Source organism: Vipera berus (assembly GCF_964194415.1).
Source record: "Vipera berus genome assembly, chromosome: 4".
NCBI classification, from domain to species: Eukaryota; Metazoa; Chordata; class Lepidosauria; order Squamata; family Viperidae; genus Vipera; species Vipera berus.
In genome coordinates this window covers 121,915,140-121,929,270 of record NC_138206.1, presented here as the reverse complement: position 1 = coordinate 121,929,270, position 14,131 = coordinate 121,915,140, and the positions used below count along the sequence as shown (strand labels likewise).

The window sequence follows — 14,131 nt, the reverse complement described above, 5'->3', positions numbered from 1 at the left end:
CTGCTAGGTTGGCAGAAGCTGGGACGAGTAACAGGCGCTCACTCTGCTACGCGGCACTCAGGATTCGACCCGCCAAACTGCCGACCTTCTGATCGACAAGCTCAGTGCCCTAACCCACTGAGCCACCACGTCCCTGTAGGTTGCGACAAAAACTTTGCCAGCTCAAGAGACTTCCCACTTGGCACTTTTTGGCTCCAGACTCTTGCTCTTAAAAAAAAAAAAAAAAAACAACTTGCACCAAGAACAATGCCTGCCCGTTTCGTGCCAACCGCGGTTCGAGGTTTGTTACGGGCTCCTGGGCACCGTCCTTATGGCTCCTTTTAAAATGGTGTGTGTGTGTGTGTGTGTGTGTGTGTGTGTGTGTGTGTGTAGGGTATGAATGGAAACCTTGCATTCCATAATCGGGGCATTGTTCTCTCTCATTGGACCCATAAGAGAGCTTCTCCCACAGAATGCCAGGGAAGGGCGTGGGTCTTATTTTTAAAACAGTAAATTATGTTAATTCATTTCCTCTGGCCAAACAGCAGCCATAAACGTGGGGAAGGAGGGGAGAGAAATGTAAACAGGAGTCTGCAACAAGAAAGTAGGAGGGAAAGAGCGAGCAGGCGGGACTGAGGCCAAGTGCCTCTTGAGGAGGAGGAGGAGAAGGCCTTGGTTTCAGGGTCCAGAAGCGTCGTTCTCTGGAAGAAGCATAAATGGAGCCATTTTCCCGCTTTTCGACTTGACGGGCAGCTGGGAAGCCAGAAAATCACTCAGAAGACATATCTGTCATCTCAGGAGCTTTCACCCACACGTTATGGGAAGCAAATGTCAACTTCAACCAAGATCTAAACAGGGAGGCAGTTTGAGGTTTCTATCGTGAAAATCTTTCCTCTGTAAACGGAAAAATCTTTCCTCTGTAAACGATCTAGGCCAGATCCCAATACATAACTTTTCCAAAAAAAAGACTTATGTGTTGTTGGAGGGAAGAACTTATGCAACTCTCCCGCTTTGGAGAACGATGGATGGGATGGATGGATGGATGGATGGATAGGAAGGAAGGGAAAAAGGAAAGGAAGGAAGGAAGGAAGGAAGGAAGGAAGGAAGGAAGGAAGGAAGGAAGGAAGGAAGGAAGGAAGGAAGGAAGGGAAAGAGGAGGGAGGATGTAGAACAGACATGTCAAACACAAGGCCCGGGAGCCAGATCCGGCCCACAAAGTGGTTTCATGTGGCCCGCGAAGCCATCCTGGAAACAGTGAGGGAACGGCCCCCACTGCCTTGGCCCTGGCCCAGAGACCCTCCTCCTGCCAGAGACCCTCAGATCTGTCCCACTCCTGCCCAGGCCCCCCTAGGCACCCTTGATGCCAACGATGTAGAGCTGGCCACGCCCACCCAGTAGGCCAAATGCACTCTAGCCACGCCCACCCAGCAGGCCACGCCCACCCAGGCCACACCCACCCGGCCCCCTGAGGGCAACCGCCATGTTGATGCGGCCCTCAATGAAATTGAGTTTGACACCCCTGATGTAGAAGGTTAAAGAAAAATCTTCCTTGATTCCTCTTACAAAGCTTTAAAGTAGATATGTCAAGATATTTTGGGCGTGGTAACTTCAGTTTGGTTTCTTGCCCCCAAATAAAGTCAATTATCAATGAAGGGTACAAAACTGTACAGGCAAGATGCTATTTTTTTAACTCTCCGTAGACGTCTGCATACAGTTTTGATGTTCTCATATATAACTAGCTAACCACCCCCACCACCCCAAAAACAACCCTCCCCACCATGCTTTTCATACAATCAACAGTGCTTCAATGCCGCAACCTCCTGACTTGGGTAGCCACAAGCAGACCGGCAAGTATTCTAATGGGAAAAGGTGTGTATGGGGGGGGGAAACTGTTCAGTTTATCAATGTCCTGAATTTCAGAATTATTATTTACGAAAAGAAGGGAACGGAGCGAGATTGATGTGAAATACCGTCTCCGCTGCTCAGTTACGGGGCTAAAATAGCTGCAATCGGAACCTGTTCAACAAGATCCCTGGTTCAAATGTAATATATTAATACACCGAAGCGATTACAGCATGCAGGTGAGCCGAAAACTAGCAAAGGTTATTTCAACGTCAGAAAAATGCCGACCCAGAAAAGAAAAAGAAAAAAAAGCCTTGAAGAACACAGGTGGCCCTCGACTTACAACAATTCATTTACTGACCGTGTAAAATTACACCAGCACTGGGGCCAAAAAACGGACGGATGACCGTTTTTTCCACTCTTGCGACTTTTACAGCATCCCTGTGGGTCAGGTGATCAAAATTCAGACGCTGGGCAACTGGCTCATACTTATGATGGCCTCCTCGGGGTCACGTGATCCCCTTGTGTGGACCTTCTGACGAGCAAAGTCGGGGGGGGGAGAAACCAGATTCCCTCAACGACCGTGCCACTAACATAACAACCCCGGTGATTCACTTAACAACGGAGGCAAGAGAGGTTGTAAAATGGGGCAAAACTCACTTAGCAACCATCTTACTTAGCAAGAGAAACGTTGGCCTCCGTTGTGCTTGTAACCTGTATCAGTTAATGCGACCTAAATCTTGCAAATACTTAAGGCCACTGGGCTTCCTTTGTTTTCCTTTGAAGACATTTCTCTTCTCATCCAAGAGGCTTCTTCAGCTCTGACTGGATGGTGGAGGATGGAAGGATTGAGACTCCTCGCAGACCGCTGGTCATTTGCCTTCTTTTTAGAGAGTCGTTGAGGCCACCTGGAGGCTTATGTGTGTCCTCAGGGTCACCTGAGTGGTGCAAATGGGTGTGGAGCCTTCTTGGAACTGCTGAAAGGGACCGTGTTGTAGACTGGAGATGGATGATGTCGTGTCCCTCCCCCTCTGTTGAGGGAGGGCTGTTCAATTTTGACCTAGGTGGCCTCTTGAACCCCTCTTGCACACTCAGGTGACCCCGAGGACACAGACAAACCTCCAAGTGGCCTCAACGACCCTCTAAAAGAATGCAAACGACCAGCGGTCTGCAAGGAGTCTCAATCCTTCCCTTCCCCACCATCCAGTCAGAGCCGAAGAAGCTTCTGGGATGAGAAGCGAAACCGTCTTCGAAGAAAAACAAAGGAAGTCCAGTGGCCTCTTGTGGGGGGGGGAAGCACCTTTGGGATAAGCAGGACCTGGATGATGGAGAATCTCCATACAGACACTGAATGACAGTCCGCTTTTAAAGGCAATCCTAGTTTCCTGAAGAGTTTTCTTTTGTGTGGCGGGGGGGGGGGGCGGGGGTTTGGCATTTTTCTGACTAGCAATAACTTAGCCACAGAAATGTTGGGCTGAGTTGTGACCGTGCTGACTGACTGCGCGCTTGCAACTGGTTGACACAACTCCCTTGTAATGGAGAGGAAAGAGCTTCCAAGGACGCAAGTTTAAAATCGCAGCCTCGTCCCGTCTTTGCCTGCTGAAGGTAAAGGAACCCTAAATCCTGGACATTAAACAGAGACGGTTAGCCAGCATGCATCACTCCCGGAGGAGCCAGACAAGGAACTGACTCAACAATCCTGAGCCAATTTCCACCCATCGGAGGCGGGGGGGAGGGGGGGCAAACAAACATTTTTCTGTGCCTCAGCTTTGCAGGAAGCCCAGACCTCATTCATCCCTGACAGAGTTAGTCCCCGGATGGTGCCGTGTTTCCGATTGAGTCAATTAATTCGATCGACCGCAAGCACAGACAGGTTACTGCGAGTCTTCGTTATTATTTTTAATTTATGTCTATTTCCTTGCTCCGGAGCGAGCCACAAGGAACGGAAAATTGAAAAGAAGACATTGTTTAGATGACCTGCGTTCAACGTCTTTACATGTTTCTAAAGGTCACACAAACCCACAACGCAGAACGTGGCTTGTGCAGCCAACCATACCAGAGTCTTCTAGCCATGTTAGACTCCGTCCCCATAGGTATACAGGCCGGTCCTCAACTTACAACCATTCGTTTCGAAGTTACAACGGCACTGAAAAAAATCACTTATGTATGACCAAATGTCTGTGGAGATTCTCAGTCCTCCAGGGTCCTGGTTGTCCCAAAGATGCTTTTTTCAGGAGGCAACTGGACTTCCTTGTTTCTCTTTGAAGATGTTTCCCTTCTCATCCCAGAAGCTTCTTCAGCTCTGACCGGATGGTGGGGAATGGAAGGGTTTGTACTCCTTGCAGACCGCTGGTCATTTGCCTTCTTTTAGACCAGACATGTCAAACCCGCGACATCACGTGATGTCACGCAACATATCGGGACGGTTTTGCCATTGCCAGCAATGGGGTGGGGGCGGCTTCTGGATGACGCATCCGGCCCGCGGGCCAGCAGTTTGACACCCCTGTTTTAGACAGTCATTGAGACCACTTGGCGATTTATCTGATTTGAAAGACGGGTCAAAGAGGTCATCTATGTCAAAACTGAACATCCCTCTCTCAATAGAGGGGGGTGGGTGGGGATAGAACATTATTTATCTCCAGTCTACAGCACGACCAAGAAGGCTCCACACCCATTTCCACAACTCAGGTGACCCCGAGGACACAGATAAACCTCCAGGTAGGCTCAACGAGTCGCTAAAAGGATGCAAATGACTAGCTGTCTGCAAGGAGTATAAATCCTTCCATTCTCCCCATCATCCAGTCAGAGCTGAAGAAGCTTCTTGGATAGGAAGCGAAACGTCTTCAAAGAAAAACAGAAAAGTCCAGTGGCCTCCTGAAAAAAAAGCACCTTTGGGATATGACTCATGGCTGTTTTTCACGCTTAAAACCACTAACCCTAACCCTCCCCTTGGTCATGTGACCAGAATTCAGCCATTTGGCAACTGATTCATATGTATGACGGTCACAGTCTCCTGGGAACTACGTGACCTCTTTTTGCAACCCTCTGTCAAATTCAGATTTGTTTAGGAGAGGATTAAAAAAACAACGCATGCTCTGTACATCAACCCCCTTTCTCGGCTCCACGCTACCAAGCCTGTAAATTTTCAAGAGTTTAATTCATAGATATCATCTTTAAATACTTTTGACAGCTACCCAACATTTTTATTCTACTCTATTTCAGTTGCACTGGGAAGGAGAAAGTCGGGGTTGTCATGGGATATTTTCAAAGGGACTATCATAAGTCAAGGTTATTTTTTTATTATTTTTTGAAAGAAACCCAGAATGAGTCTCGCATGAATCACTAAAGGATGGAACACAAGTACAAATTTGCTAAGTTTTCCAAAACTAACCTTTCACACTAATTGCCCCAAAAAGCCATCCCAAAAGGATAACAGTGGTAAGGTCCTGCCATGTTCCAGTAAAAACAAGGCTTCCCAAATTGTATCTAGAACTATTAGTGATCTGACCTCTTATATCCAAATACAGACATTTCTAAGGCTGAGCATTTAAAAAGAATGAAAACCTGATTGCTTTGTGGCATGTTTTCCAACAGTCCCTTCCAGAGCCTCATAACCAAATACCTAAGCTTGTGTAAATCTTTCACAAAATAAATTTACCAGGCCGAGGATATATATATATATATATATATATATATATATATATATATATATATATATATATATATATATATATATATATATATATATATATATATATATATATATATATATATATATATATATATATATATATATATATATATATATATATATATATATATATATATATATATATATATATATATATATATATATATATATATATATATATATATATATATATATTCCTTCCAACCAAGAATGAACCTTTTCTTCAGCAGCTCTGGAAGGCGGGGGGGGGGGGGGGGAGAGAAAGAGAGAGAAGACTAAAAAAGGGCAGAAACGAAGACAAATGCAGGCTTATTCCAAAGAGGTCTCTGTTCCCAATTTACATTTTTCTTCCTTTCCCCTACGCGCTCGAAATTAAGTTTAAGCACTTAATGTAAGAAGTAGCCTGGAGTTATTGGCTGGATTTCTTCCTGAAAATTGGATGGGTTTTGATGAAATGGAACCGTTAAGATTAGTCAAAGCGCTCCTTGCCATGTTTACAAAACTACAATGTGGAGACTGTGCAATCAGGGCAGCACACCAAATGGAAGGCAGCCGATGTTTATCTGACTTATGAACCAGGAGGTCTCATTTGGATAGCAATGTTTGTGCAAACACCGGCAAAACTTCAGACCTACACAATCACATATATTCACGGCCCTCGCTTCGGAATATAGAGCAAGGATTCATCCCATTTTACACCGACACGCCAAATAAAATTGCAGATTCGGGGACCGCGCAGATGTTTTCTCCATTCAGACCGTCGCTGTGTGTTGCCTTTCAGTGAACTGCGAGTCTGTTCACACACGGTTGCTCATGCTGGGGTTGTTTCCTTTGGGGTGTTTTTATAAGGGGAGATGGAGCAAATCGCCAGAGAATGTGACAAGCTAATGTCTGGAAATGCAGAGTTCGTAGCTTCAATTTTATGCTGAGCATGTTGCAAAAGACAAAGGAAAGACTTGTCTAAAAAATTGTCCAAAAGTTTTGTCTACAGCCAGTAACAATCCTGGGTGGTATAAACAGAGGCATAGAATCAAAAATGTCTGAAGTGTTAGGACCGCTGTTCAAAGCCTTAGTAAGGCCACACCTGGAATACTGCATCCAGTTTTGTCACCACACTAATATATATATATATATATATATATATATATATATATATATATATATATATATATATATATATATATATATATATATATATATATATATATATATGTTGAGACTTTGGAAAAAGTGCAGAGAAGAGCAACTAAGATGATTAAAGGCCTGGAGACTAAAACGTATGAAGAACGGTTGCAGGATTCGGTTTTGACCGGTCTAGAAAAAAGAAGGACTAGAGGTGACACGATAGCAGTATTCCAGTATTTGAGGGGCTGCCCCAAAGAAGAGAAGGGGGTCAACGTATTCTCCAAAGTACCTGAACACAGGACAACAAACAATGGATGGAATCTAATCAAGGAGAGAAGCAACCTGGAATTAAGGAGAAACTTCCTAACAGGGAGGACAATTAACCAGGGGAACAGCTCGCCTCTGGAAGTTGTAGGTAATCCATTACCGGAGGTTTTTAAGAAGAGAGCAGACAGCCCCCTGTCTGAAATGGTATAGGGTCTCCTGCTTGAGCAAGGGGTTGGACTAGATGACCTCCAAGGTCCCTTCCAGCTCTATTCTGATGGATTGGTTGCTATGCATTGTATAAAACAGCTGCAAGGTTGATAAGACTTGACTGCAGGAAAAACTTAAGTAATACTGACATCTGTTGAATACTGAAAGATGCTCTTATCTGTGACAGTTAAATAAAAAAAAAAAGCTGGAGGTCTGAGAATCCTTTCATAAAACCCCATATGAAAAAAAATGGGGTTGGCCAGATTAAATGATTGGACCCATCACCAGGCATCCCATTTCTCTGATTAAAAAGTCTAGAAAAACCTGACTTTAAACATAGGTTTTTACTCTTATTACTATTTAAGAAAACTGGGGTGGTGTTGTTTTTTTAACTGTTTGAATTGTTTCATTGATTTAGAATTGTGAGCTGTAGGCCAGCTATAAAAATTGCATAAAAAATACGTAAAATATAAATATTTCTAAAGTTTGCTAATGAATAGTCAATAATAATAATAATAACGACAACAACATCAACAACAATAATAATAGAATCATAGTCAGTAAATCCAAAGTGAAGCAGGCCTGAATATTCCCCTTGGTTTGGACAGGCCCAATTAGGGGAAGGCTACTTCCTTAGCTGAATGAACAGATGAGAGACAGATCACCATGGGGGGGGGGGGGGAAATCTATCTGGCCACAAGGAGTTGCAAATGACTTGATGGCCCATAATGAATCAATCAGCCACTTGAGACCTGGCTACATTGTCAAGTTCCACATCCCATTAAGACATTTTCAAAGCCATCAATTGGAAGCTGCTCTCCAACCATTTATCCCCATTTCAGTACCTTTCATTCAGAGATGACAGAGGACAGATAATAACCCTCCTCTTTTGTGAATCCTTTGGGGTATTTGAAAAGCGTTTTCATGTCCCCTTAAACTCAATAATGTTTCTCAAGATTCAGTTTTCAAGGTCCCTCGCTCTCAAGTCTTTACTTTGGGGACACTGATCAGTTCTCCAAAAAATATTCTTTTTGGCACCTGTTTCACACAGAATACCTGGATGAAAAAAAATAATGTTTTGATCTGCAACCAAAGGGCATGGTCACTCATTATTATGTAATTATGTAATGGTTAAGGCATCCGGCCTTAACTGTTGTAGTCCTGCCTTGGGCATAAAGCCAGTTGGGTGACCTTAAGCCAGTCATTTCCTCTCAGCCCTAGAAAGCAGGTAATGGCAAATAACATCCCAAGAAAAATCCAGGGACTAATCTGGGCAATCCACGCTAACTATAGGGCACAAAAAAAAAGACTGGATCTAAACAAGATGTCTTTTAAGAAGAGAGTCAACAACCATTTGTCTGAAATGGTATATATAGGATTTACTGCTTGAGCAGGGGGTTGGACTAGAAGACCTCCAAGGTCCCTTCCAACTCTGTCATTGTGTCACTATATGCCATTATCAGAAGAAAGATTCAAATTCTGAGCTTGCAGCCATTTTCCTGCTCATCCTCCACTGCTAGAGTTCACCCATGATCGGTTTGTTGTGAGAAACAGCCTAATCTATTCCCAAAGCATTCCAAATTTTTCACTTGTTGGCTAGATTAAGCTGCAGGCAACTTGTTTGCAACATCATCATTATCATCATTATCATCATTATCATCATTATCATCATCATCATCATCATGTGGATATCAAAACTCCATTGTTGCCCTCTGGGAAAGCTGAATAATAAACAAGAGAATGCAGCTTTTTGTTTTAATTCAAATATAGACTCTTCTCTCTGGTGTTTCTCAACTTTGACAAGTTTAAGATGAGTGGACTTCAACTCTCAAAATTACACATGCCAGCTGGGGAATTCTGGGAGCTGAAGTCCACCCATCTTAAACTTGCTGAGGCTGAGAAACACTCATTTTAAACTGGGGGGGGAGGAAGAGAGTGAAAGAGGGAGAGAGAAAGAGAGATGAGATGAGATGAGATGAGATGAGATGGGGAAGCAGAAGTTCTCAGTCCTAATATAAACATGTAACACCCGTGCAGTTGCCAGCACAAAAGCACCTTGCCAAGATTTTACTAATTCGTAGGAAGGCAGGGAGTTAAAAACAACAAAAGTTTAAACTCCTGAAGGCATCAAAGCATTTGCACACCCCAAAGCATTTGCACACCCTCACTAGCAACGGGAAGCCAACGCACTCTCCATGGCTTGATGCTTATCTGTAGTAAGAACTCTTATCTAGCCAAGCTGGGTCTAGTGTCAAGTCCCAACTCATGTAGGGTCAAGAGAGTTGCAAATTACTGTTGAGCCTTGGCGTGGAGAGCTGACAGTTTGACTGCCTACTCATAATCCCATTGTTACAAGAGGAGGGAGAGGGTAGTAACAGGGTTGTGAAGTGAATCCAGCTTCCCCATTGACCTTGCTCATCAGAGAGTCGCAAAAGGGGGACATGTGACCCCCCCCCAGGACACTGCAAACATCATAGACACGCGTCTGAATTTTGATCGCGTGACCATAGGGGATGCTGCAACAGTCGTGTCATATGTCCCTTTTTTCAATGCCGTTGTAACTTGAAAGAGTTACTAAATGAAATTTGGTAAGCCGAGGAATTACCAGTACTTTAAAATAACTTTAATTGGGACAGGGGAGTAAATGGGGCCTGTTTCTATGATTAAAAAAAAAAGGAGAAGTCTTTCTTCTTTAAGAGAGGTGATGGCGAGTCTGAAAAGGCTGTTCTGGTCTTCCAACAAGAAAAGGAGAGCAACCAGTTGCAGGCCTGTAACGGTTCTTTACTCCTTGGTTGGTTTATTCCTGATAAGGGATCTCTCACGTTGGACCACCCGCCCGCAGCCCACCGCCCCTTCTTTCCTCTGCCTCCGTCCTGATAAGGGCCAACCTGGTTTGTGTGTGGGGGGGATCCGATCGTGGGTTGTAGCCACTGGGCTAAATCCTGGGCATTGAGAACTGTCCTTCGTCTGTCACTCCCGGGGAAGTTAATGGATTCGTTTGTTTAGTTAGCGCAATTGGGAATTAGGCAGAGCCCGGCTGAAAGAGATTAGTAGAGGAGGGGAGAGGCTGTCCTGATCCACCCTGGAATGCCATTGTTTTCCTTGTCCGCCAGACTGAAAACTGGAAGCCAATGGCGGGATTTCACACCTCCTCAGATGGAGCAGCCATGGGGCACCCCCAGAGCGCCCCCCCCAGAGCACACCTGCGTGGGCAGGATACAAAGGCAAGGAGAGGGCAGGGGGGGTGACTGAGGGGGCTTCAGCTGCAGAGAGGGAGGGAGGGAGGGAGGGAGGGGAAAGAAAAGGAAGGGAAGGAAGGAAGGAAGGAGAAAGAAAAGGAGGGAGAGAGGAAGGAAGGAAGGAGAGAAAAGAAAGCGGAAAGGAGCAGGAAGGGAGGGAGGAAAAGAAAAAAGGGAAGGAAGGAGGGAGAAAGAAAAAAAGATAAAGAGAGAGAAGAAGGAAGGAAGGAAGGAGGGAGAGGAGGAAAGTGAGAAAAGGAGGGGAAAGAAGAAAAAAGGGGGGAAGGAGGATTGAGGGAGGAAGGAAAAGAGAAAGAGGGAGGGAGGGAGAAAATTACACGCATGCCTCCAGGGTCTCACTATTAGGCAGTTTTCAAAAAGTCAACAATAATAAAAAAAATTACACTGTCTACTGGGGACCGTTTCCTTGCCCTCTCCTTACCTCTTGCTGACTCAGCGCACAGGAGGGTCCCCAGAATAAGCAGCGCAATCCGGATTGCCATCTTGAACGCAGCTCCCAGCTGACTCCCTAAAGCCTGGAAGTTAGAGAGAGGGGAAAGGGCCCCGGTGAACACAAAGCGCCAAATCCTTCCCGGGCCTTATCAGCTCAAGAACGCAACACGAAGCCGAAAAACAAACAAAAGACAAAACTAAACAAAAGGCGGCAGCCTAACTTTTAACCCAGGAACAATCAAGGAAGTTATTTGCAAAACCCCTTTCCGCCGTGGGGCAAGTCTAACTAAGGCTTTGCAGTGGCTTCTAGGGGAAACGCGTCTCACCTGGGCTGAACCTCAATCCAGAAACGGGGCGCGCGGGGTGGGGGTGGGTGGGCTAATAACGGATCAGTCCCTACGTGGATTTTCTTCCCGGGGTCTACCAAGACGGCAGGCTAGAGACTTCTGCAGCACGAACGGGCAAGACCCTCCCTCTCTGCAACCGAAGCCCCTCGATCACCCATCCGGAATTCCGGCAGATGGGGACCATTCGCACAGATAGACTGCGCCGGCCCGTAAAACCTCCGCGGGAGTCTCACTCTGCCGGAATTCCTACCTCTTGTAAACTCCCCGCTTTCGATGTTCCTGCCCTCGGGATACACAACAGCTCCCGTCACCCGTCAGGCAAAGCAAATAGCAATTACACCGAGCCATTAGCTTACAAATTTGAAGCCCCGCGGCTGGGTCGGGGGCCGGGAGGGCGGAGGGGGAGCCAGCTCGGGAAAAGGGACGAAAGCGAAGTCCGGAGAGTCGCTTAAGCCTCGATCCCCGCGCAAAGACGGCGGCCGGAGCGAAATTCTCCCAAAGCCAAGAGCGCAGCCTTTGTTTCGGAAAGGCTTTACGCTCCGCGCCTCCGGAGCGCCGCCGGGTCGCAGGCACCGCTCAGCCGCGCCAGCTCCGCGCACGAAGCCCGAGCGGCGGAAGGGAGCAACAACCGGCGGGCTCCCGAACGTGGCCGCGCAGGTCTTCTCGCCTGGGAGGCGAAAGGGGCCGGCTCCGCGCCCGCCCGAACCAAAGCTCGCCCGGCGCCCGGCGCTTTTCTCCGGGGCCGCTCAGCCCCCGCTGCCCATAGCAGCCGCCGAGCCGAAGCGAAAGGCGGCCGGCCCGGGATCGCTAGTCCCGAGGTGCCGGGCAAGAGCGTCCGCGAAAGGGATGTAGAGGAAGGAAGGAAGGAAGGAAGGAAGGAAGGAAGGAAGGAAGGAAGGAAGGAAGGAAGGAAGGAAGGAAGGAAACAAGGAAGGAAGGAAACAAGGAAGGAAGGAAACAAGGAAGGAAGGAAACAAGGAAGGAAGGAAGGAAGGAAGGAAGGAAGGAAACAAGGAAGGAAACAAGGAAGGAAGGAAGGAAGGAAACAAGGAAGGAAGGAAGGAAGGAAACAAGGAAGGAAACAAGGACGGAAGGAAGGAAGGAAGGAAGCAAGGAAGGAAGGAAGGAAGGAAACAAGGAAGGAAGGAAACAAGGAAACAAGGAAGGAAGGAAGGAAGGAAGGAAACAAGGAAACAAGGAAGGAAACAAGGAAACAAGGAAGGAAGGAAACAAGGAAACAAGGAAACAAGGAAGGAAGGAAGGAAACAAGGAAGGAAGGAAACAAGGAAGGAAGGAAGGAAGGAAGGAAGGAAGGAAGGAAGGAAGGAAGGAATGAGGGAAGGAAGGAAGGAAGGAAGGAAGGAAGGAAGGAAGGAAGGAAGGAAGGGCAGCACCTGGCAAAGCTGCCCATCGCTGCCCGCCGCCACGTGCGAGAGCCGCCCGTCCCAGCTGCAGCTCCGCGCGGAGAAGTGGCGGCGCTGGGAGCGGGCGGGAGCGCTGCCTACCTGCCGCCGCCGCCTCCTCGCAGTCCCGCGCCGGTCGGGCTCAAGCTGCCTCCCGCGCCGGAGGCGTCCCCGGGACCGCTCCTCCCCCGCCTGCGGGGCGCCCCATGGACCGTCCGCTTTCACCTCCGCCGGCCTCGCTCGGCCCCCGCTGACAGCCGGCTGGCTGCCGGGACCTGCCGAGCCTCCAGCCTGCCGCCCGCTCACCGCCGAGCCCAGAGCGCCCCGGCCCCCAGCGCCGCCACAAAGGAGCCCCCGGGGGCCGCCGCCCCGCGCCCCGCGCCCGCCCTGCCCGCCTGCCTGAGCTGCGCGGCCGGTGCTGGAGCCCCCGCGCCGGGATGCCGGAGGGGAGGGAGGGCGGGCGGGGGGCGGGCGAGGCCGACTGAGCGCCCCTCCCTCCCTCCCTCCCTCCCTCCCGGCTGGGGCTCCGAGAGCGCCTCCCGGCCCCGCCCCGGCTCAACTTCCCACCAATCGCCGCCCTCCTCCCTCCCCCCCTCCGCCCGCCGAAAGACCCCCCCCGGCCCGCCCGCCCCCGTCTCGGGCACCCGGCTGGCGGAGGCGCCGGCCGCCCCTGCCCCGAGCCCGGAGACCAGGACGCGGCTGCCCTGCCCGCCGCCCGGCGCTGCGAGTGTGCCGGGGAGCGGGAGCCGCGGCGCTCCGGCCGCTTGGCCCTTCGCTGAAGCGCAGCCGAGGCCGTCCCGGGCCGGTTCGGCCGCCTCCGCCGAGCAGCCTGGATTTGCACGGGCCGGGAGAGGGGGGGTCGCCAGAATTGGGGGTGCATCCCTCATTCCCCCCCCCACACACACACACACACATTCAGCCGGGCTGCTTTCGGCGTGGCAGAGGCTCCACTCCCTACGGGGGTCCCGGCGCCCCTTCCCCGGCCACCCCCAACCCCCGCGAGCGTCTGGAGCGATCCGAAGAAACCGAAGCGCCCGAGGTTCCCCTGGGAGACCCTCCTGGGAGAGAGGAAACACACACACGCACACACACACACACACACACACACACACACACGCACGCAAACTCTCTCTCTCTCTCTCTCTCTCTCACACACACACACACACACACACACACACACGTAGAAGGCGAGCGATTTGCAACGCAATCCGGGCAGAAAAAGGATGCCGCGAGAATGAATAAAAAGCACCTGAATTTTCTCGGTCACAGGTAGAATGCCATTAGAAGGGTGTCCGCGGCCATGCGCGGGCTGAAGGGATTCGTGGAGGCCACCAGCTCTCCTGTAGCTTGTCCCCCGTGGCCCTGCTGGCTGTCCAAAGTGAAGAGAGCCCTTGCTTGTCTCCTCCCCCTCCCCCCCTCCCCTCCCCCTTTTTTTCTCTTCCTCCTCCTCTTCCCCTTTCTTCTCTTCTCCCTCTCCTCTCCTCCTCCTCCTTTCTTCCCTTCTCCTCTCTTCTCTTTCTCCCCACCCCTTCTCCTCCTCTTCCTCCATAAATCCCATTTCCTCCTAGCGCTGAGGTT

At 49.1% G+C, this 14,131-nt stretch overlaps 1 protein-coding gene across 1 annotated transcript in view; it reads right to left on the bottom strand.

Annotated features, from left to right (window-relative positions):
* The window catches only part of FGFRL1 (fibroblast growth factor receptor like 1), a 139,658-nt gene extending 128,780 nt beyond the window's left edge, over positions 1 to 10,878 (bottom strand). Inside the window, exon 1 of the mRNA XM_081328007.1 lies at positions 10,793 to 10,878. Within this exon, the coding sequence (XP_081184133.1) occupies positions 10,793 to 10,853 (61 nt within the window). The 5' untranslated portion in view covers positions 10,854 to 10,878. The remainder of the gene's footprint in view (positions 1 to 10,792) is intronic.
* Positions 10,879 to 14,131: the final 3,253 nt, after the last annotated feature.